Here is a 23268-nt window from a genome sequence, read left to right as displayed (position 1 = left end):
TTGTCTCAAAAACCAGTTCCAAGTAAATGGGTAGAATAGATTAAATTAAAAGCATACCTATGAGTGCATCCTTGACGATTTTTGGCATGACAGTCTCGTTGCCAAACTTCAGTTTCCAGTACGCTTCAGCTGGAGACTCGGCTGCATTTGGTGTTGGCATCATTGCGAGCTGTAAAATAAACAAATGTTTAGATACGAAATTTCTAGAAAACAACACAAAACGTTATTGAAGTCGTAACTTTTTAAAATTCTTAATTTTCGAAAAAAGGACGCTTTTTAATGGAAGCGTAATAGAGGCAGAGCAAGAAAAGCTCACAGAAATAACAATAAGAGCAAGAAGCATAGGAGATGCCATTGTAGTAAAGTTTCGGGTACTAAAACGAGATTTAAGACGAAAAATAATAATGTAAAGAGGGAGTTGTAGGGAATTGTAGGTGGAGTTGGAATTTATAGTGAAAGATGGAAATATAAGTTGAATTGGTAAGTAAAAATGGTGGTTTATGATGTGTATTTCCAACATAGACATTGTGTGAGTTGTGTCCCATGCAAGCTGATTGTAAACGTAGAAAGCATTGCTTCGTCATAAGTCATATGTGGAGACTAGAGTCGTCGATGTCGATGTATAATCGAATATTACGTCCTCGTTTCAGTTGGAACGTGTATTCAGGAAACTCAACCCGACCTGTATGGAGTAATTGATAATGTTTCAAGTTATATAAAATTGATAGTCAATTATAGAGTGTTCAGGAAGATCTTTCTATCATCACCTGAGCAATTATCCGCGCCTAAACACCTTTTTTATCGTCCCCAGAAAAGGAGCAGTCGTCTTGAGGAGATGGTGTAGCGGCCTCATATTTTGTGGCATTGGAGATGCAGCTAAAACAGGATAAGTAAGACGACAAGTGATGCTAAACTTGTCACCTAAACCCCTCCATACTGCTTCTTTTAACCAGCTCGGCAACATTTCCTTGAAAAACAATCCACTTTTAGAAGCATAAGAAGGGCATCACAGAGAGGTACAAAACAAATCAAAGACACAAGTGACAAAAACACAAAATAGAATAGCTACTGAGCGAATACTATTAACATAGTCCTCGAAATTTAGCAACTTCAAGTCGTATAGAACAACCATGAACACGAAGATACAGCATAAGTCGTATAGCCTCGGGAACAACCATGAACACGAAGATACTACATGGTAATTTTAAAGAAATTATAAGAGCTTATTAAGAGGTAGTAATTTGCAAATGGTAAATTATAGAAATGCAAACTATGTTGCCCACAAGTTAGTATTAGTATTAGTATTCCTTACTGAGGTTCGAATTGTGTTTTCACAATCATCAATGGCCCTTTTCGAAAAATAAGACACAACTTCACTTCTGCAAAAACCGCAAGTAAGTAACAAACTTTTAATCTTTATATTATATCCAACAAAAGAAAAAGGAGCAATCTTTAGAGTATCAAACCTGGGAAAAGGATGGTTATAGTCAACATTCTTCGGATCAAACCCAGCATCCTCAAGAAGGGACTCAACCAGTAGCGCTGAACAATCACCCATCTACAACACAGAAATTAACAGCTCCTAAGTGGGTCGGGTGAGAAACATCACAACTCACAAGCATGCTTCAAAATCTGGGCGTCGGTCATAGTCGCGGTAGCGGTATAAATAAATATAATTGGTCCTTAAATGGTCGTCACGGACCTAGGTTACATGGTTCGAAGTTCTAACTAGGTTCTAGGTGCATATAATCAATCTATAATTTAAAGTGATAAAACTATACATTTTAATGCAAATTAATACTCCCTCCAAGTTTTATCAATCTTCTCCTTTGCTTTTTGCACAAAAAATAAGGACGTGAATGAAAAAAGATTAAATAATAAAGAATGAATAATAAATAAAGAATATAGAATGAATAAAGTAGTGAAAGTTATTGACTTTTTAGGATAGAGGTTGAATAAACAACAACATCAGAGCCTTAATCCCAAGTCCCAAAATGATTAATGATTTGGGGTATGATTTGGGGTCGGCTGACATGAACGATCCTTTAGACTAGGGATGGCAATGGAATCCTTGTGATCCAGATCCAACACGCCGGATATGGATCGCAATATTTAAGATCCAGTGGATAAGGTTATGGATCATATGGTCGAGATACAGATCATACCCTTAGATCCATTTTTATTTCATTTTTTTAAAAAATAAGTTAAGTTAAACAAATTGTAAAATTATATGCTTTGTTTTTAAATGTGTTCTCGTAAATCAAAACATGATAGTAGTAGTAGTAGTAGTTAAGTTAAATAAAATAAAATAAAGTTAAGTTCGGCTTCTATAAGTTCAGTTCAAAAAAGTTAAGATCCTATAAGTCCAGTTCAGTTCAGATCCTATAAGTTCAGTTCAGATCCTATAATTTCAGTTCAGTTAAGTTCAGATCCTATAAGTTCAGTTTAGTTCAGATCAGATTCGTTTCAGTCCAAAAGAACAGGGCCTTAAACTACTGAAAATAAAATTGACATAAATAGTCGGCTTTTTTAGTCTCTTTTTCTAGTGTCTTTGGGAAGTTAAAAGGTAAAGTATCATAATTGTTGGAACTTGAAGTGTTACGAAACAAATTCTCATTTGTGACGAAGCTTGTGGGAGAGAGGTGTGAGAAGTCACGTGACCGTCACAAGCATGCGAGACAGTCTGGTGTTATAAATGTACAAAACTACCCTTTATTTAAAAGTAAACTAATAGTCAACGTACATTTTTTAAAGAGGAAACATATCCTACCTACCCACCCATCTGCTTAGTGCAGTCATTCAAAACCGAGATTTTGAGCCATGGTCACAATATGGTTACGACTTCGAGATTGAAACACATTTGGGCTAATGACAATGAAAAAAAGGGGGATACATACATGAATTGGTACGAACTCATGCCGTAGAAGTGTTGCAAGCTTGTTACCAATCTTGTCAATTATACGGAGTAATACAAGGGTCTCCTCCATCTCGAACAACTTATTATTGTTTATTTTAAGGCACTTGGCATTTAAGACAAAATCATACATCTCAGAGATGCTTTCGAATTCTCGGAATTCTTTGTTAACGGCAGATGTTGATGGAGACAATATCTGAGACTTGGCTACCAGTAGCAATGCACCAACCTCAATCATTTTTCCTTCCTTTATGTAGTTATAGAACTCACGCTTGACTTCCCTTGTGTTTAGGGCAAGTAATCTGATAGTTTCCAACGACCGTCGAATCTACCACAAGACCATCAAATACTATCAAGCACCTCAAATATTAGTCACATGGGTAGATAAGACAAAAAGTCAAACTGCCTAGGGAGCCGCAATGATTTGTCTTTATCTACTCATGTGAGTTTTATTTGATCATGGATACTCTGCGTCAAGAATGAGAATTTGTGACAAAATACATACCTCTAGTTGACAAAGTTTAACAACAAGCACTGTGGCGGAAAGTTTTTCCTTAGGAAGGAATAACAATACAAGTGTGCTGCGAAAAGTAATCATATCATAGAACTAAAATGTTAATGTAGGTCTAAAATAATATTGGTTGATGGAGAAGAAATATTAGTACCGTAGGCGGTTCAAAATGGCATGGAGTGGGAGGAGTTTGTTTTCTAACCTCCCATCGAGGTCACCTCTAACGTCAGCTGAAAATCCTCTTTGAAGCAGTAAAGCGGTAATCTTAGTGGCATTATCTGCGGCTGCTTGAAGCAGAGGATCATTGTCGAATAGCGAAAACCAAGACATTGCAAGAGGTATTTGGGTTAATTTAGTTTGGCCGTCAAGAACAGCAGCAACACATTTGCCAGAATCCCACATAAACATTAAAGCATGTATCCAATATAAGTTTTCATCGAGTAAATGAGATGGTGAGTTATTAATCAATTCAACAAAATCCCGTCTTCTTTCGTATAATAGGGCCAATTCGATTTGTTCTTTATAAGATGGGTTTTTTGCAGATTCGATCGACGCAGCGTTAATATGCCGAAATGATTCATCAACGAATATTGGCTGTCCACAAAGATTAACAACAATCAATCAATAATAAAGAATCCCACCAAATAATAATAATAATAATAATAATAATAATAATAATAATAATAATAATAAGGCCAACCATTGAATCTAAACTAAATAAATAGATAGATCACATACCGGCGACACCATATTAATCAGCAGCGGCAGTCAAACCTCTCACTACTCAAATTTTAGGTTTGCAATGCTATGAACAAGATTGATTCACCGAAGATGTCCGATTAAGACGGAGGTATTGTGGACAATATGTCCCGGGTTCAATCTCCTCCCCTATATTATTTTTTTTTGGTATTGACCAGAGTATCCCCTACCGACAAAGGGCAATCTCCTTTCGTGATCAAGGCAATTTAATGGGTTGACCCTCCCAAGTTTGGCTTTTTCATTCGCAAGAGCCGGAATCGAACCCCGACCACTTGTTTAAGAGATGAGAGCCCTTACCACTCACACCAACCAACTTTGGTTCCCTCCCCTATATTGTAATGCGGTTTAAGGCCTGTTTGGCAAAAAATGACATTAATGATAGCGAGATAGCGTTAGCGAGAATACGGTTGCGATTTTAGTAGCGGGTTTGACCATCATATGAAATTAGCAGAATTAAGAAAGCGTGTTTGGTAATTAGCAGATTATAGGACAAATCTACCATTTCCATGTATAAACTCAATATGCTATTACAATATCTTTGCTATTAGCAAAGATATTCAAAAACAAAGATTCCTACCAATATGCTATCTGAATATGCTATTAACCAAACATGTAAAATTAGTAGATTGATTGGTCAAACTACTATTTAAGCCGAAATCTACTAATTTCACCTAATATGCTGTTTACCAAACAGGGCCTAAGTGCGCTTCGATTGAACAAAAAAAAAAAAAAAAAAAAAAGATTGATTGCGTGGATATCTGTTTGGGATCTTATTTAAGTATTTATATTTACACAAATTATTGTGTAAGACCAATTTATTTATAAGATTAGCCCAATAATTAAAAGCCAAAATAAATTAATTAATAAACTTATAAAAAATTATTTTATTTTGATAACCTAAAATTTTATATTGATAAATTGTATATTTAGATATGTTAGTTTTTATCATAAAATATCGGGTCGTTAAAATAAAATTAAAATATAAATAAATATAATTGTTTTCCTCGGGTTTCTCTCCTTTTGGGTCAGACCTATGCTATAGTAACGGGTGGTAGACTGATACTCGCAGTAAACAATTTATTACTGTATTTATTTACAAAAAAGTAACGGGTGAAATGGAAAACCCACAAGGTTGTAGACAGATACTCGCAGTAAACAATATTGAGCCCACATGGCCCATATTTAAGAACAACTAGATGTTGTTGGTGGTGGTGACTGGTGAATCACCAAAATTGTTTTATAAGGGGTCGTTTGGTTGTATATAGGAATTTGTATTATCTAGGAAGTCATAAAACATGTGAATTTGGAATTCATGTGAATTGCAAAAAATTGTTTGGTTGCCATGGAGGAAGTGCAATTCAAGTAGGCATTCTAACTTACCTATGGGGACCTAGGTAAGCAACTTCCCCCATTATGGAGGAATTAGAATTCATGGGAACTTCCAATTCATGTGAATTGGGGTAACCAAACAACATACCCATTTTGGAATTCACATAAATTTAAGTTCCTGCATTGTTTAGTGGGTAACCAAACAACCTCTAAGATTAATAAGAATAGGCCAATTAGACATAAACCCAAATTTCATTCACATTTATAGGATCTTCTCTCCTGTCTGCCATGTCATATAAAATTCTACCACTCCCCTATCTGCCACGTCCCACCAAAACCGAATTCATGTGGCCTCCCAAGGAAGAACGACGACCACCCTAGCCTCAATCGGCGACTATAGCCCGCGCGTGGTTCCGCCAATTCAGTCAACAAGTTTTTGATTTTAAAAGCTAAGTTGTCAGATTAAAACAGATAGTTATTAAACTAAAAACCTTATCTAAAACCCTTCTAAATTTCTTCGTTTCTTCATCGCTCATTTCTTATCGTTATCTCATCCTAATTCTCTAAATTTCTTCTCTTATCCTTATCTCATCCCCATTCTCTAAATTGCTTGATATCGATTTTTTAAATTACTTGATATCGAACCATATTAGAATATATTAGATATTTCCATATCCTTTAGCATAATATCATAATCTCATGTAAATACGTATTCATATTTTTATGTATTATTAGTTACCTAACTTATAGGAATTATGATTAGGGGAAGATTTGGTAGTTGTTGTATATAAGCTAACCCTTGTATCGATATTCATTCATTGAGAAATACAATATTTCATATCTTTCATACCTCATATAGTTTATCATGGTATCAGCCTAAATCGATCCTGACACAAAAATAATTATTTTCCGCACATCACAATTCTCAATCAATGACAAATACAACTGGTGTTGGAGGTACTGGCAAAGGAGGAGGCGACAAGAAGATCGAAGCTATCTCGCCTTCTTCCCCCATTATATCTCCACCCTTATAATAGTCCAAGTCTCAAATTAACACCCACCATGTTTGACGGTGATAATTATGTCATCTGGGCCGATGCCGTGCGCAACGGTCTCGATGCAAAGAACAAACTCGGTTTAATTGACGAGACTGTGACGAAACCAGCCGCTGGCACAAGTGCAGAAAACGAGATGGAGTTAGTAGCGTGGCGTCAATGCAATGTTATGGTTAAAGCATGGATTCGCGCTGCTATCGACCCGAAACTCCACTCGAGCATCTCTTTCAATACATCTACCGTAAAAGAAATCTGGGATGAGTTGGAGGAACGCTATTTGGTTGGTAACGCCCCTAGGTTGCATCAACTGAAAAGCGATTTGGATGATTGTCGACTTGGTAAACAATCTGTGGTTAAATACTACACCCGTCTCAAAACCATATGGGACGAGTTGGCTAGCCATAGCAAAGTACCCCAATGTACTTGTGGTGCAGCCGCAGCTTTAGCCAAGGAAAAAGAAGAGGAGCGAGTTCATCAATTTCTCATGGGTTTGGACTCGCCCATTTATCAACGCGTTCGAACGAATTTGTTGATGGAAGACAACATTACTTCGTTAAGTCGAGCATACGCCATTGTTCTGCGCGAGGAAAGACACTCGGCACTGACTCGTGAAAACGAAGAGCACACAAAGGCGGCCATGGCGGTTATAATCGCTACCGGAGGCAGGGGAAGCAGTAGTACACAAACGAGTGATCAAAACGGACCTCCTCGATGTGCCCACTGCAATAAGTGGTTTCATACGGAGGAAACTTGTTGGGAACTACACGGGTACCCCCTACGAGGTCGTGGCCGTGGACGTCGAGGAGGAGGCAGAGGCTTAGGCAGAGGAGGGCGTGGATCACAATCTCAGGTTGCTAATGCGGTCCATGCCAACGAAGATGAGTCAGGCCTTGAGAGTTTGACGTCACAGGAATTGCAGCAACTACGTGCACTCCTGAGTGCGAAATCCGAAGGTATTTCGAAGTCGTCAGGAATTATAAATAATAATTTTGATGTTGGAAATTGGTTACTTGATAGCGGTGCTTCGCACCATATGACCGGACGGCGTGAACTTCTTGAAGATATATGGACAGGAGACCCATCCCGAGTCGGGTTACCCGACGGATCCCATATAGTTGCACGTGAACATGGCTGTGTCACCTTGAATGACAATTTCATTTTGAAAGACGTTTTATATGTTCCAAAATTGACTTGTGATTTGATTTCGATTCAACAATTGATAGACGAAAATAACTGTGTCTTGACTTTTTATCGTGACTATTGCGTTATCCAGGACCAATCTACGAGGATGCAGATTGGACGGGGTGAGCATAAAGACGGGATTTACTTCCTTCGGCACACACATAAGGCAGCTAGGACGACAGTTGACAAAGATGCGAGGCTTTGGCATCAACGTCTCGGACATCCTTCAAATAGTATCTTACCTCGTTTTTCGTCTTTAATTGGTCAAGATTTGCATTTGAATTCTGATTCCCATTGTGATTCGTGTTGTCGCGCAAAGCAAACTCGTTCCGTTTTTCAACTTAATAATAAAAGAAGTAATATTTTGTTTGCTTTGATACATTGCGACATATGGGGACCTTACCGAACGGGTAGTTTGTCGGGAGCACACTATTTTTTAAGTATTGTTAACGACCATAGCCGAGCTGTTTGGGTGATTCTCATGAAAGACAGACGTGAGGTAGGGACCCTATTGCGAAATTTTTGTAACATGACCCATAACCAATTTGGAAAAAGAGTCAAAGTTATACAAACAGACAATGGGACGGAGTTTTAGAATATATTAGATAGTTATTTCCATATCCTTTAGCATAATATCATAATCTCATGTAAATAGGTATTCATATCTTTATGTATTATTAGTTACCTAACTTATAGGAATTATGATTAGGGGAAGATTTGGTAGTTGTTGTATATAAGCTAACCCTTGTATCGATATTCATTCATTGAGAAATACAATAATTCATATCTTTCATACATCATATAGTTTATCAAACCACAACAAATCAGTAAATTAAAATAGGGAGATGGAACAGGCAGATGGTTCACATTATCCTGGTAATGTCCCCTTTTCAACTTATATCTTCTTAATTCTACAATCATATATGATGCCGGGTTTGTTTCCTTTTTTTTTTTACTGAATCTATATATATATATATATATATATATATATATATATATAGAGAGAGAGATTGAATCATGTGAGACACCCTTCTTAGGGTGAGGCGGCTGGACACCTTCTAAACCATTAGATCTAAAAACTAGATGATGCCATGTGTCCTACGGCCCTACATCTTACAGGTGCAATTTTCCTCCCTACTCAGTAATTTATCACTAAACTCATCTTCAACTCTCTTCACTTTCTCTCTCTTTTTCCGTCGTCTTCATCAGCTCGTCTTCAGCATTATCACTAAAATTTTGATCGCCATTTTACCACTAAAATTTTGATCGCCATTATCATCTTAGTTTCTATTCGGATCTAGGTAATTTCGATCAACTAATTTTCAATTCGATTCATCCCGATTTCATTCCACATCTATCACACTCATTTTTGATCAACTTATTTAATTTGTTAAATTTTTAATCAACTAATTTTGAAATTTTTAATCATCTAAAATTCAACCAGAAACCCCTCAATCTCCCCTAACAATTCACAACCCCCTCCAGTCGAAGTACAACAACACAAAACCCTAATTCACGCCAATCGAAACTCTAAACCTCAACAATGGCGGCTGCAATTGAAGGCTCATCGTCTTCAACTGCAACAGAAGCAATGGCGGACGCAATTGGAGTATCATCGTCTCCAACTGCAACAGAAGCAATGGCGGCCGCAATTAAATTATCATTGTCTTCAGGTGCAACAGAAACAAAGAAAATCGTGCTGAAATCATCAGATGACGAGGAATTCGAGGTGGAAGAGGCTGTTGCATTACAATCTCAAACAATCAAACACATGATTGAAGATGATTGTGCTGATAACGCAATCCCACTTCCTAATATTACTGCATACATATTAGATAAGGTAATTGAGTACTGTGAAAAGCATGTTGAAACTTCACATACTTATACTCCTTCGGATACTACTTCTCCTGCTGATCAACTTAAGAAATGGGATGCTGAATTTGCTAAAGTCGATCAGGATACTCTCTTTGATATTATGTTGGTATGTGCCTACTCTTTTTTCCTGTTCAAGTTGACTATAATACCCTTTTAGCGGGGGTATATCATATATGCTTGCGAGGAAATTGTCATTAGGATCACAGTTAGAAGGAAGAGGGTTTCGAGGAGGGCGAAAACCGGGTCAAGAAATGGATCCCCTGTTTGAGAGGCAGAGGAATAGTAGTAGGATAATGGTGTTTGTTAGACTTAGGCCTATGATGAAGAAAGAAAAGGATGCCGGGTCTCGGAGTTGTATTCGGATAGTTAATCGGAGAGATGTTTACTTGACGGATAATGGTGTTTGTTAGAATTGTTTTCATCATTCTTGTAAGAAACTCCTTAAACCGAGATGTTAAGCTTGGCAAAGACTTTTCATTGTTGCATATCTAAAGGCTATTAGCTTAAGGTTCCCCTTATTTAATCTTTGTTATGTACTCGTTATCTTAACGGCTATTAGCTCAAATGGGAGAGCAATGTGTAAATCTTGCACAAAGATATGAGTTCGAATCTCATATAGCCTAGTTAATTTAAGAATCTAGTGTATTAAACTTAAATACAATAACATTGAGGATGAGTTAGCCAAATCTGTACTCAGATGTGCAAAATTGAGGATGAGTAGAAGAAGCTCAAACTTAAATGTCCACAAACGGCGTGCATAAGCCAAAACGTCGTGTAGAGCCACTAAAGGAGCAAATGATTACAATTTTGAGTCCTTTGTAAAGTCAATGTTAGAAATTATCTAAATTGGGTGCAATTGGACATGACAGAAAAGGCCAAAACCCAAAAATCCACTAGAGAAATACCAATTAGGCTTTGAAGTAACAGTAGTAGTCAATAACCAACATGGGAGTCGAACCCACACCTTGTGCATTGCACAACGCTCTGCCATTTGAGCTAATTGGTTTTAAAATAATTAAATCATTCCACTAGTTTTCATCATGTGAGTTGTTCCCTTATTTATGCTCCCCCTGCCATTAGAGGAACGACTGAAGAAATTGATTCTCGAGGTGTGCTCTAGTCCTTACCTTGGAACTTTCCATTTTTTGGTTAATCGCTACTGTTTGAAAAGAAATAGTTGTCACTTTGGTATTTTGCTCTGTACTAGTATAGTTGTGTATATAGCTTCTGATCTTTTTCCACGTTCATGTTGAGGAACAAAATTGACCAAGTTTCACAAAACAAGCTATAAGATTCACTGAACAAGGTCTGAGATTCACAAAACAAAGTCTGAGATTCACCTAATAAAGAAAACAACAAAATAGGTGATTTTAACCACTTATGATGATCAAGTTTCACAAAACAAGCCTTAAGATTCACTGAATAAGGTATGAGATTCACAAAATAAGATCTGAGATTCACCAAATAAGGAAAAGAGCAAAAAACGTGATTTTAACCACTTATGATGACCAAGTTTCACAAAACAAACTCTAAGATTCACTGAACAAGGTCTGAGATTCACAAAACAAAGTCTGAGATTCACCTAATAAACAAGCCCTAAGATTCACTGAATAAGGTATGAGATTCACAAAATAAGGTCTGAGATTCACCAAATAAGGAAAAAGGCAAAAAAGGTGATTTTAACCACTTATTATGACCAAGTTTCACAAAACAAGCTATAAGATTCACTGAACAAGGTCTGAGATTCACAAAACAAAGTTTGAGATTCACCGAATAAAGAAAAGAGCAAAATAGGTGATTTTAACCACTTATGATGATCAAGTTTCACAAAACAAGCCTTAAGATTCACTGAATGAGGTATGAGATTCACAAAATAAGGTTTGAGATTCACTAAATAAGGAACAGAGCAAGAAACGTGATTTTAACCACTTATGATGACCAAGTTTCACAAAACAAGCTATAAGATTCACTGAATAAGGTCTGAGATTCACAAAACAAAGTCTGAGATTCACCTAATAAAGAAAAGAGCAAAATAGGTTATTTAAACCACTTATGATGATCAAGTTTCACAAAACAAGCCTTAAGATTCACTAAATAAGGTATGAGATTCACAAAATAAGGTTTGAGATTCACCAAACAAGGAAAAGAGCAAAAAAGTGATTTTAACCACTTATGATGACCAAGTTTCACAAAACAAGTTCTAAGATTCACTGAACAAGGTCTGAGATTCACAAAACAAAGTCTGAGATTCACCTAATAAAGAAAAGAGCGAAATAAGTGATTTTAACTAATTATGATGATCAAGTTTCACAAAACAAGCCTTAAAGATTCACTGAATAAGGTATGAGATTCAAAAAAAAAAAAAAAAAAAAAAAAAAAAAAAAAAAAAAAAAAAAAAAAAAAAAAAAAAAAAAAAAAAATTTGAAAAAAAAAATTCGAAAAAAAAAATTGAAAAAAAAAAATTCGAAAAAAAAATTTGAAAAAAAAAAATTCGAAAAAAAAAATTCGTGATATTGTATTGTATAGTGCGTGATATTGTTTTATGGACTCATGGACTCAAATATATAGGTGGACTCACCGGATCTTGTCTCACCATAATGAGGATTTTGGTGAGTCCGGCCGCCTCGCCATAATGAGGTGCCTCACCGGATCCGGCCTCTATATATATATATATATATATATATATAAGAGTTTTTTCGAGCGATTCTAGAGCGTCCACATCATCAAAAATTAAATTAGGAAAGTTTCATAAATAATATTTTCCACATAAAAAATAAAGTGGAGAATCTTTTAATTATTATAATATTTTCCACATAAAAAATAAAGTTTCATGAGAAGTTTCTAATTTTTATATAAAAACTTTGACATTTCATCTGGCAAAAAGTTATAAAAATTATGAAAATAATATAATCAGATTCGTGGTAAAAAATGCTTTCATTAGAGTATAGATTTCATATGATTTGCACATACGAGTATTAAAGATGGTGTACTTCTTTTAATATGTTATATGTCCCACATTGAAAAACAATGTTAGTGTGGTGATTATAATACGTATAAATTATATAATTGTCCCACATCGAAAGATTAACATAGGGTGGGTGATCCTATGATTATAAATAGGAGTCATCATTGGAACCTATATACCAACCAAAAATCTTTTGAGTCTCTTAAGTATTGTTTTGGAGAGCTCTTAAGATTTTATATCATTATCTTCACAGTATGATAAAAAGTATAAAAACTTATACATCTCATTTGCCAAAAAAGTATTATAAAAAAAACGTGCGAATATTAATAAATAGTACTCCCTCCATTCAAGACCAAATACAACATTTTCATTTACACACTTGCCAATACACAAATTACAACGTAAATATCTTTAAGTTTACATTATAAAAAAAAATTTAAAATTTGATATTCTCATTGTACTTTATAGGTGAATCAAATAAGATCTCACATGACCATATTTTGTCTTACATATTGCAAAGAATCGTAAAGATTATATTCGTTCATGAATAGTGTAAAAAAGGAATGTTGTATTTGGTCTTGAATCGAGGGAGTATAGTATTTGTTCATTATTATTAACCTGGGTTAGATGTCGAATTATGTGAGAAAAAGATGGTTTATTTCTAAGTATGTTATTTGTCCCACATTGAAAAATATGTTGGTGTGGTGAATATATTACGTATAAATAATAGAATTGTCTCACATCGAAAGTTTAGCATAAGGTGGGTGATCATATGATTATAAGTAGAATGCATCCTTAGAACCTAAATACCAACCCAAAACCTTCTGAGTCTCTTAAACATTGACTTGGAGAGCTCTTAAGAGTTTATATCATTATGTCCAAGTGGTGTTTATAATTTTTATATAAAAACTTATACATCTCATTTAGCAAAAAAATAACATAATTTTTATATGTTGGTGTGGTGAATATATTACGTATAAATAATAGAATTGTCTCACATCGAAAGTTTAGCATAAGGTGGGTGATCATATGATTATAAATAGAAGACATCCTTAGAACCTAAATACCAACCCAAAACCTTCTGAGTCTCTTAAGCATTGACTTGGAGAGCTCTTAAGAGTTTATATCATTATGTCCAAGTGGTGTTTATAATTTTTATATAAAAACTTATACATCTCATTTAGCAAAAAAAAATAACATAAATTTTTTTTTGAAACATTATATAATTAGATTTGTGGTAAATAAATGCTAGCATTAGAATATAGTATCATATTATTTGCACATATTTTAATTACGATAAGAAGTTCAAAAAAAATGTACTATACGAATATTAATAAATAGTATTCCTATATTATTTGCTTATTATTATTAAACTGAGTTAGATGTCGAATTAGGTGTGAAAAATATGGTGTATTTCTAAGTATATTGTTTGTCCCACATTGAAAAATAATGGTGGTGTGGTAAATATACTACATATAAATAGTTGAATTGTCCCACATTAGAAGATTATCATGAGGTGAGGTATCACATGATTATAAATATGAGTCATAACTTAGGGGTATCAACCCAAAATCTTTTGAATCGCTTAAAAATTATCTTAGACAGTTCTTATAAGAGTTTGTATTAACGACAAACCTTAGTTAAAACAATACCATACAAATATTAATCACGTAGATATTTATAAAAGCGATTATATATTACTATATTAGTGATATTATAATGTTTATTTTAAGACAATCGATAGTATAATAACTTTATTTAAGACAAAGTCATAATTAAAAAATAAAATGGGTGCTAAATATACATAAATTTGTTTGTATCATATAATGATAATCTCTGCACTAAAATAGAAAATTTATGAATTATAATACAATCAAGTGTTGCATAAAAAGATCTTAAATCCACAAACAAATCAAAAATGAGCTTTTTTAAATTGATAAATAGTAGAATTAAATTTTTTTAACTTTCAAATATAAGTAATTATTATGCCTCATTACATTTGAGTAACTAAAATACATTATAATTTTTAACCATTAATCAAAATCGCACCAGAAAAAGGAAATATTTTACATTTGTTTATACATTCTATTGCTCCCTCAATTACATCTTAAAAGTCGTGTTAGGAAAAAAGGTAATTTAAATCATATCATTTGTACATATTTTAATTATGACAAAAAATGGAAAAAAAACGTACGAATATAAATAGATAGTATACTATTTTCTGATTATTAAATCGGGTTGGATATCGAAATAGGTGCAAAAAAGATGGTGTACTTTTTCGTGTGTTATTTGTCCCACATTGAAAAATAATGTAGGTGTGAATGTGTGATAAATATACTACATATAAATAGTTGAATTGTCCCACATTAGAAAATTATCATAAGGTGGGCTGATCTTAAAAATTAATTTAGGAAAGTATTATAAATAATATTTTTTGATGTAAAAAATAAAGTGGAGAATCTTTTAATTATTATAAAATTTATTTCCTATATTATATTCAAGTGATGTTTCTAATTTTTATATAAAAATTTTACATTTCATTTGGCAAAAAAATATCATTAAGAAAATTATGAAAATAAAAAATTTGATTCGTGGTAAAAATGATATCATTAGCGTATAGATTTCATATAATTTGTACATATATAAAATTGTGTACTTCTTAGTATGTTATATGTCCCACATTGAAAAATAATGTAGGATTATATAAAAATAATAGAATTGTCCCACATCGAAAGATTAACATAAGATGTAGTGGTCTTATGATTATAAATATGAGGCATCCTTGGAAAGTATCAACCTAACATCTTTTGCGTCTCTTAAATAAGATGTTTTGACTTTTGATCATATCTAAATAAATGATTAGACATAAGATGTAAATATTAAGACCTAATAACCAATTTTTTTTAACTAAGTTAACTACCCGTTGCAACGCACGGGCATCCAAACTAGTATATAACAAACCCGAGGGTTTGGTAATAACATTTATATGTCTTCCCTTTCAATAAATAAGGACTGCAATGAATTTCTTACTCAAGTTTGGTAATTTCTGGTATTGCTTTTCATTCTGAATTTTTGCAGCAACTAATCGTTGTAATTTCTGATTTGGATTATTTCTTACTCGAGTTTTGGTGATTTCTGGAATTACTTTTTTGTGATTAACTTCATCATTTGAGATTTAGGTTTTTAATTTCTTCTTTTCAACTTAAATTTTCTAAAATCTACGCTGTACAGTGAAATTAACAATTTATAATTTCTGATTTGAATCGTTACTTACTTGAGGTTTGGCAATTCTTTGGATTACTTTTCGTTATAATTTTTTTTAAATTTCTTGGAAAGTCACCAAATTGCTATTTAAGAAAGACAACGCAAGCTAACAACCAACTACTAATGAGACTCAATAAACGGTTACTAAACAACAAAATAGGTAACAAAAATGGAAATTTAGAACATGTGGCGTTCAGCTTATCGCCATTCTTGGTTTCACCTTGGAATTTTACCAAATAAGCCGGCTACAGCTATCGTCGGATGAAGATGAGGATTCACGAGCTTGACGCCTTTGCTCCATAAGCATTTCTTTGTACTGATCATAATGTGTTTCCTCAATCTCTTTGCTTAATGTAATAAGATTAGGTGTATAATTAAATTATGGCTCTTTGGAGGTCTCAGGCTCCTGGGGTCTTGTTCCATTCTGCCACATAAACTTCTGCTGTTGGTAATTGGAGTGAGACTGTTATTGTGTGGTCGAATTATTATTGACACACTAGCGAAGTTTAAAATAACTTACCTTCAAGTATAACACTAATTTTTAATCTCGCACACTAAGATAGCCTCACTATATAATTGGTCAATTCAGATATGAATAAATATACTAATATACTCCTTTACTTTGATCTGTTTGGTTTCCTTTATAATGCCATATTAATTTTTGATTCAGTTGGGTGATAATTGACTACTGCTGATTAAGAAAGATATCACATTAAAAGTTGTATACGATCTCCTTGCATTATTAGTCTGTTCTCTTATGTCTAGAATTACAAAGGGGGATTAAATTGAAGTGGTGTTTTGGGTAAGATTGCTGCATATTCATTCTTATGTGGACTTTCTTGCCACGGCAGGAGTTAGGACAATGATATTGTTTAGCGTTGAGCCGTAGACAATGGTGTTCCGGGTGTAATTTCGGAGCAGTGTTTGTTACCACGTAAGCTTGGTGAATGACGTCTTTGCTTGACTCTTCCTTTCGGCCTCTCCTGAAACAATGAATAAACTGAGGGCTCGGCTTGGTACCGAGCGTACTCACTCCGATGCTCAAGTCAGTAAACTTAAAGAGGTTAAGTTGTGTGTTACTTGGCAAAGTATCTTGTAGAGAGATAAGGGAGTTTATACCAGATTTATAGTGAGTATTAGGGTGAATTGCGGATTATTGGATCGTTTTCTCAATGAGGATTGAGGAGTATTTATAGACTTTCACCTTTTGTCACGTAGTGGCCAAGTGGCAGAGCAGGTGGAAAGACTGTTCTACCCTCGGCCGAGGGACCCATGGCAGGCCGGCTGGCCTGGTTGACTCTGTGCCGAAGGGACTTGGATGTGAGTACGCGGATATGCCTCTCGGCTGGCTAGTTGCCCAGCCGAGACCCAAGTGACAGGACGGCAGGCTGCGTCGGTTATGCTGTCTGATACGTTGACTTGTTGTGGATATCTTTGACCTTGCTCAATATGTTGACTCGGTCAGCGGGTGCAGAATATGCCCCATCAATTTGCTCCCAGCGTAGTCTATGCCGTGGTATGGACCTTCGATGAGTGTTAAGCGTATTCTGCGCAAGTTGAATTTCTTCCCCGGCTTCTTCTTCCTCGGCTTGGTTCTGCTCAGGCCGTATCATATCCCCCCTCCACATGGATGTGTAATGGACATCAAATGTGGAAAAGAAAATGGCGCTGGCTGAGACCGAGGTTGAGAGTGCCGTGTGCTTTTGATTGCCCCCGGCCGGTGCTGCCAAGCTTGGTTGAACAGCGGGCCGTTTGGCAAGTAGATACCAAGGAGCATGTTGAAGAAGATACGTCGATTGGCATTCTGTGGCTGCATGCTTGACACGTGGCTCGGTGTTGATTGGTTGACGCTTCATGTGCTGTGCCCTGATTGGTCCGTTTCATGGGCTTTGCTCTATAAATAGAGCAGTTAGCCCCTGATTTTGGCCACCAAAAATTCATTTTCTCAAAAAAAATTTCCCTCTCTTAGTTTTTTCGAAAAAATTTCTCTCTAGTCTTCAAAGCGTTACTCGGCGTAGCACTTTTTCCAAGGTAAACAAACAAATTTTTTCAACTTTTAATTGTTAAGTATTTGTTGTCATGTCTTCTGCTGATGCTGGACCCAGTACTTCTGCGCCGGGGGGCGAACCGTCGCATCCTGATGAGCAGGAGCCACTTGCCGTCACCCCGATAAGGTTCGGGGGTCCTAAGTCGCCTTCTCCTGAGGTTGATCCCAAATTTTTGGAGGGTTTTAAGGATGATGATGATGATGAGGCGGCCCCTTCTGCCGTAGAGAGGCCGCTTGTTTCGTGGCACGGTGATGCCTGCTCAATCAGTCCTGATCGTGCCTAGACGAATAAGTTCGCTAGCTGCTCCGGTTCTGAACTTTTTGAACACCATTACTCCTTCGGCAGGGGGTATAGAATTGTTATCCCTGAGGAGGGTCAGGCCGTCTGTTGCCCTCCCGAGGGTTGTATCGGCGTACACATCAGACACCTGGAGTATGGGCTCGGTTTCCTCCGAATGAATACGTTCTTCGCCATTATTAAAGCCATGAATGTCGCCGTGGCACAACTTCATCCGTTGGCCATCAGGACGATTGTTGGTTTTGTATGGTTGTGTCTTTTCAAAGGAGAGGCCCCAACGGTGAACCTCTTTCGCCGGCTTCACCACCTTCGACAGAATGTCCTAGGTGGCACGAGGTGGTATAGCATACGACCGAGCCGGTTATATCACCGTCTCTAAGCTTACTTCTTGCAAGGACTGTAAGGGGCGGTGGGTATACGTTGAGGTTCCGGAGGACTATCCACGCCCCCCGGTCCTTCCAGACCGTGTCAATTTGCGGTGCGAGAATCAAGGGGAGCATGACAGATACGTCTACCGGAATAAGCTTAAGATGGACGTCTCGAAGGTCTATCTTAATGAGGACGAAAAGCGGGCAATGAAGCTGTTTGAGGCTGAAAAGGATGGGACGCCGAAGGGATGGATGCCCCCGACGCAGATTGTTCTTCAGGATGAGCTGCTCTGCCACGTCGGCCTCATACCGGCCCTCGAACAGGGTGAGTGGGGTCGGTGTGAGGCCCATCTTTGCTTTTTATGTTTCTGTTTTTGAACTTTGGTTTATTTCTTTTTCTTAACTCCTACTTCGTTTCTTCTGCAGACCGATTTGGCCCGGAACTGCCTGTCTCCGTCCTCGAGAGGTTGGGACTTGACGAGAATGGGAGAGTTGTTGAGCTGCATCCTAAGGCCGGACCACGTGACCGCAGACCGGCTCCTCACGAACTTATGGAGCAGCAGTTGAAGGCATTGGATGTGACGGCGGCTCAGGCGCGGATTGCCGGTAACGTGCCGCGCCGGAGATCAAAGACAACGTCTGGGCGGCAACGCGTCAACCCCATCAATCTTCGATCCCCGTGGTCCAAAAGGATCGGTGGTGGTGGTGGTCGTCGATGTTGAAGAGGAGGTCACCGTTGCGGAAGGTCCTCCTTCTTCAAACAAGAGAAAAGAGTCCGAGCTCGCCGCCGTCGCTCGTTACCGAGGCCTCGGGAAAGAAAAGGGACCACCCCCTCCAACCAAGAAGGACAAGGCTGGTACGGATCTAACCTATGGCTCGAATTTAGCAGGTTCATTAGGCATTCCTGATAACAGACTTTCTGACATGTCAATGAATGTTGACATGGATGCTTTGTCAGGGTTTTTTGTAGATCAGCCGCCGTCAGCTGTCGCTCTTACTGAACGGCAAATGGAGAAGCGGCCTGTGCAGAAGGGTGATCAGAATGCTACCGTCGACTCCTCGTCCCTGAAGCCTTCCTCCGCCCAGATTGCGGTGGAGGGTGTAAGGTTGTCCAAGAGGCTGCGAAGTGGACTGACATAGCCGGCGCTCATATTATTCAGCAAGAGAAGCTCATGGCTGAGGCAGCTCCTGCGCTTGAACGGCTTAGGCTTGAGTTTGCTGCTTCTAAGCAAGAGGCCGAGAAGGCGAAGAAGGACTTCCAGGCCGCCGAAAATGATTTCCTCGCTGAGCGAAAGCTCAGGGAGGACGCTGAGAAGGCGGTCCTAGCCGAGAGAGCCAAGCTTGAGGCTGCGTTGGCTGACGCCGCTAAGCTGCGGGAGGAGAGAGAGAAGCTTCAGGGCGGTTATGATGCTATGGTTGGTCAGAGGGAAGAATGGAAGTCTCTGTATTCGGCTCAGGCGAAGGGGCACAGGAACACAAAGGCCATCCTTGCTCAGAGGGAGAAGGACATTGAGACGCTCCAAACTGCCATTATCCCTGAGATGTGTGCCCGGTACCGGGACCAGGCCGAAGATGCTACTAGGGAGGTAATTAAAGAGCTCTTTCCTGACGGCTCCTTCCCGTGGAAAGATTTTGACCGGCTTCTCGATGAGAAGGCGGATGCTGCGGAGGCAAAGGCTGCGGAGGAGGCAAAGGCGGCAAAGGCCGCTGAAGAGGCTGAGGCCAAGGCGGCCCATGATGAAAAGGTGAAGGCGGCCAGGGAGGAAGCTGAGAGGGCAAAGGCAGGTGAAGCTGCCAAGTCGGCTTCTGGGTCGCCCACTGATGGTAATGCCGTTACTGCCGCCGGTGGCGAGCAGGAACAAGCATAGGGAGACGGGCGGTCGTCACCAGATTCACCCGGGCCTTCAGACAGTTTCAGCTGTTCGGGGGCTAACTATTGAGCCTTTCCTCCCTGCCATCCTTTTTGGCGCTTTCAATTCTTATGTCTGTAACCTTTTGCCGTACCTTTCTTTTTTTGTTGAACTTTGGTAGGTAGTGTTTAGGCTATCCCTTTGGGGACGGCCGTTGACTTCGTTTTGTATCACCTGTAAACATGTTTAATAAAGTTTGTTTATTTGCCCTTGGCTTGGCCGGGGCTTTGATCACAATCCTTCATTCAGTTGTCTTCTTACGTTTTTAATTGAGCGCTTTTTTTTTCGTTTTTACCTTCGGCTTGGCCGAGGCAGTTAGAATGCGTATCTCAACTGTACTTAAACGTTTTTAAACATGTTGGCATGTCGGTCGCTTCCTCCTTCACTCTCGGTCTGGCCGAGGCGTAAGATTTGCGCTTCCCAACCGCCGTTGTGAACATGTTAGCGTATCGGTCGTTGTTTCCCCGTCACTCCCGGCGTTGGCCGAGGCAATCGGGGTTACGGCTCGACAGCGTTCGTATCTGTAGACATGTTGATCGCTTCCTCTTTCACTCTCGGTCTGGCCGAGGCGTCAGATTTGCGTTTCTCAACCGTACTTATACGTTCCTAAGCATGTTGGTCACTTTCGCGAGTATCAACTGCTGTTGGCAAGTCGCGTTTCCCCCGTCACTCCCGGCTTTGGCCGAGGCAATCGAGTTTACGTTTTAACTGCTTTCCGTATCTATAGACATATTGATCGCTTCCTCTGCCACTCCCGGATTGGCCGGGGCAGTCAGATTTGCGTCTCAACAGTGCTTATACGCTCTTATACTTTGGTAGTGACTGCCCGGCTTTGGCCTCGGCGTCTACTTCGGTAGTGACTTCGGAGGGGATAAGCATTTTGATGGAAAACTTGGATCATTCTTTATAAGGTATAATCATACGTTGGGGTGTCCACAACGGTCTCGGACACCTCCGCCGCTATATGAAATATTTCCTTAAGTTGTCTGTGTTCCAGTGGCTCATTAGAGGCACACCCTCCATGTCTGTCAGCCGGTATGTCCCCGGCCTCATTTTTTCAACCACTTTGTAGGGTCCTTCCCAGTTGGCCGTCATTTTACCATGAATGTTTCCTTTGTTTGTTGCGGCCGACTTTCTTGGGACTAGATCTCCTACTCTTAAGTCTCTTTTGTGGACCCTACGGTTGTATGCTCTTCTCATTCGGTTTTGATATACTGCCAAATTAAGCCGCGCCGTGTCTCGACTTTCTTCGACCAGGTCTAGGGAGGCTTTCAGGCCTTCCTCATTTTTAACTGGGTCAAAGGTTTGCGTTCTGAATGTCGGCACCGTTGCTTCAATTGGCAGGACGGCTTCGGACCCATAGACTAGGTGGAATGGACTGTACCGCGTTGCTTCTTTCTCTATGGTTCTGAGTGACCACAGGACGCCGGGTAGTTCATCAGCCCACCTTCCCTTTAGATCTTCAACCTTCTTTTTCAGCTCGTTTAGGATTGCTTTATTAGCTGCTTCCGCCTCTCCGTTGCTCTGAGGGTGGCAGACGGAGGAGTATGCAAATTTGATACCGAGCTCTTCTAGCCAGTTCATCACTATGTCACTCCAAAACTCTCGGCCGTGGTCAAATACCATGACTTTGGGTAACCCAAAACGAGTTATGATGTTCTCCCAGATTACCTTTCTTACGGCCGCCGTGGTCTTGGCAGGTACCGCGACAGCCTCGACCCATTTGGTGAAGTAGTCAACGACGACGATCAGGTACTTCCTTCCTCCGGAGGCCGTCGGAAATGGCCCTAGTAAATCCATTCCCCATTGTGCAAATGGAAGGGGACTAAGTACCGGTTGCAGGTCTCGGGAAGGTGCGTGTATGACCGGAGCATGCATCTGACAATTCTTGCACTTCTTGGTCTTAGCTCTGGAATCTTCAAGCATGGTAGGCCAGAAGTAGCTGGCTCGGAGAGCTTTGTGGGCTAGCGTTATTGCCCCCATGTGAGGTCCACAGATGCCTTCGTGAATCTCTGTCAGTATGAGCTCCGCGTCGGCTGGGCCGACACATTTCAAAAGTGGTCTTATCACGGACCTTCTATATAGTTCTCCTTCGAACACCAAGTACCTTGCGGCGATCCTTCTTATTTTCTGGGAGAGACTACGGTCCTCCGGTAACTCTTTTGTTAGTTTGTATTTCATTATCGGAGTTATCCACGTCGTCTCGGCTTCTATGTCGCCCACCATGCCGACGGTCTCAGTGATGCTTTTAGCATTCCTGATATCCACCAGCACGGTTCGGCTGACATTCTTGATGGTTGAACTGGCAAGTTTTGAGAGAGCGTCGGCTCGGTTGTTCTCAGACCTGGTGATGCATTGGATTTGGAAAGATTTCAATTTAGCGGTGTCAGCTTTTACCCTTTCCAGGTATCTTACCATCCCGTCGTCTCGAGCCTCATACTCTCCTCTGATTTGATTAGTGACTAAGAGTGAATCTGTTTTCACCACAACATGCTCCGCCTCGGCAGCTCTAGCTAGCTCGACTCCGGTTATCACCGCCTCGTATTCGGATTCATTGTTTGAGGCCGAGAAGGTAAACTTCAAGGCGTACTCAAACTCGTCCCCGTTTGGGCTGATGATAAGGATGCCGGCTCCTGAGCTGTTCGCCGTGGAGGACCCGTCGGTATATACTTTCCACACTCCGGGATTTGGTTCTTCTTGATATGTGCATTCGGCCAGGAAGTCTGCAAGTGCCTGCCCCTTTATCGAGGGCCTCGGCTTGTATTGAATGCCGAAGCCGGATAGCTCTACT

At 38.9% G+C, this 23268-nt stretch overlaps 3 protein-coding genes across 5 annotated transcripts in view; 2 read left to right on the top strand and 1 right to left on the bottom strand.

Moving 5' to 3' along the window:
• The window catches only part of LOC141644075 (uncharacterized), a 121701-nt gene that overhangs the window by 14873 nt on the left and 83560 nt on the right, over positions 1 to 23268 (top strand). The window lies entirely within an intron of this gene.
• LOC141644077 (BURP domain-containing protein 3-like) overlaps positions 1 to 23268 on the bottom strand; it is a 34470-nt gene that overhangs the window by 991 nt on the left and 10211 nt on the right. The window contains exons 1-8 of one of the 3 annotated variants that reach the window (XM_074453516.1): positions 4164 to 4251; positions 3580 to 4019; positions 3420 to 3495; positions 2898 to 3242; positions 1467 to 1558; positions 1313 to 1379; positions 768 to 967; positions 85 to 169 (exon numbers count right to left, since the gene is read on the bottom strand). In XM_074453516.1, coding sequence (XP_074309617.1) covers positions 776 to 967; positions 1313 to 1379; positions 1467 to 1558; positions 2898 to 3242; positions 3420 to 3495; positions 3580 to 4019; positions 4164 to 4175 — 1224 coding nt within the window. In that variant the 5' untranslated portion in view covers positions 4176 to 4251 and the 3' untranslated portion in view covers positions 85 to 169; positions 768 to 775. Of the gene's footprint in view, positions 1 to 57; positions 170 to 316; positions 606 to 767; positions 968 to 1312; positions 1380 to 1466; positions 1559 to 2897; positions 3243 to 3419; positions 3496 to 3579; positions 4020 to 4163; positions 4252 to 23268 lie in introns of those variants that run through there. The other 2 variants (XM_074453517.1, XM_074453518.1) reach the window with 2 other exon arrangements.
• On the top strand, positions 9195 to 10013 carry LOC141632147 (SKP1-like protein 4). The gene has a single exon (XM_074444724.1). The coding sequence runs from the start codon at positions 9294 to 9296 to the stop codon at positions 9780 to 9782; it is 489 nt and encodes a 162-aa protein (XP_074300825.1). The 5' UTR covers positions 9195 to 9293; the 3' UTR covers positions 9783 to 10013.

Source organism: Silene latifolia, chromosome 2 (genome assembly GCF_048544455.1).
Source record: "Silene latifolia isolate original U9 population chromosome 2, ASM4854445v1, whole genome shotgun sequence".
NCBI classification, from domain to species: domain Eukaryota; kingdom Viridiplantae; phylum Streptophyta; class Magnoliopsida; order Caryophyllales; family Caryophyllaceae; genus Silene; species Silene latifolia.
This window is presented reverse-complemented; position numbering and strand designations above follow the sequence as displayed.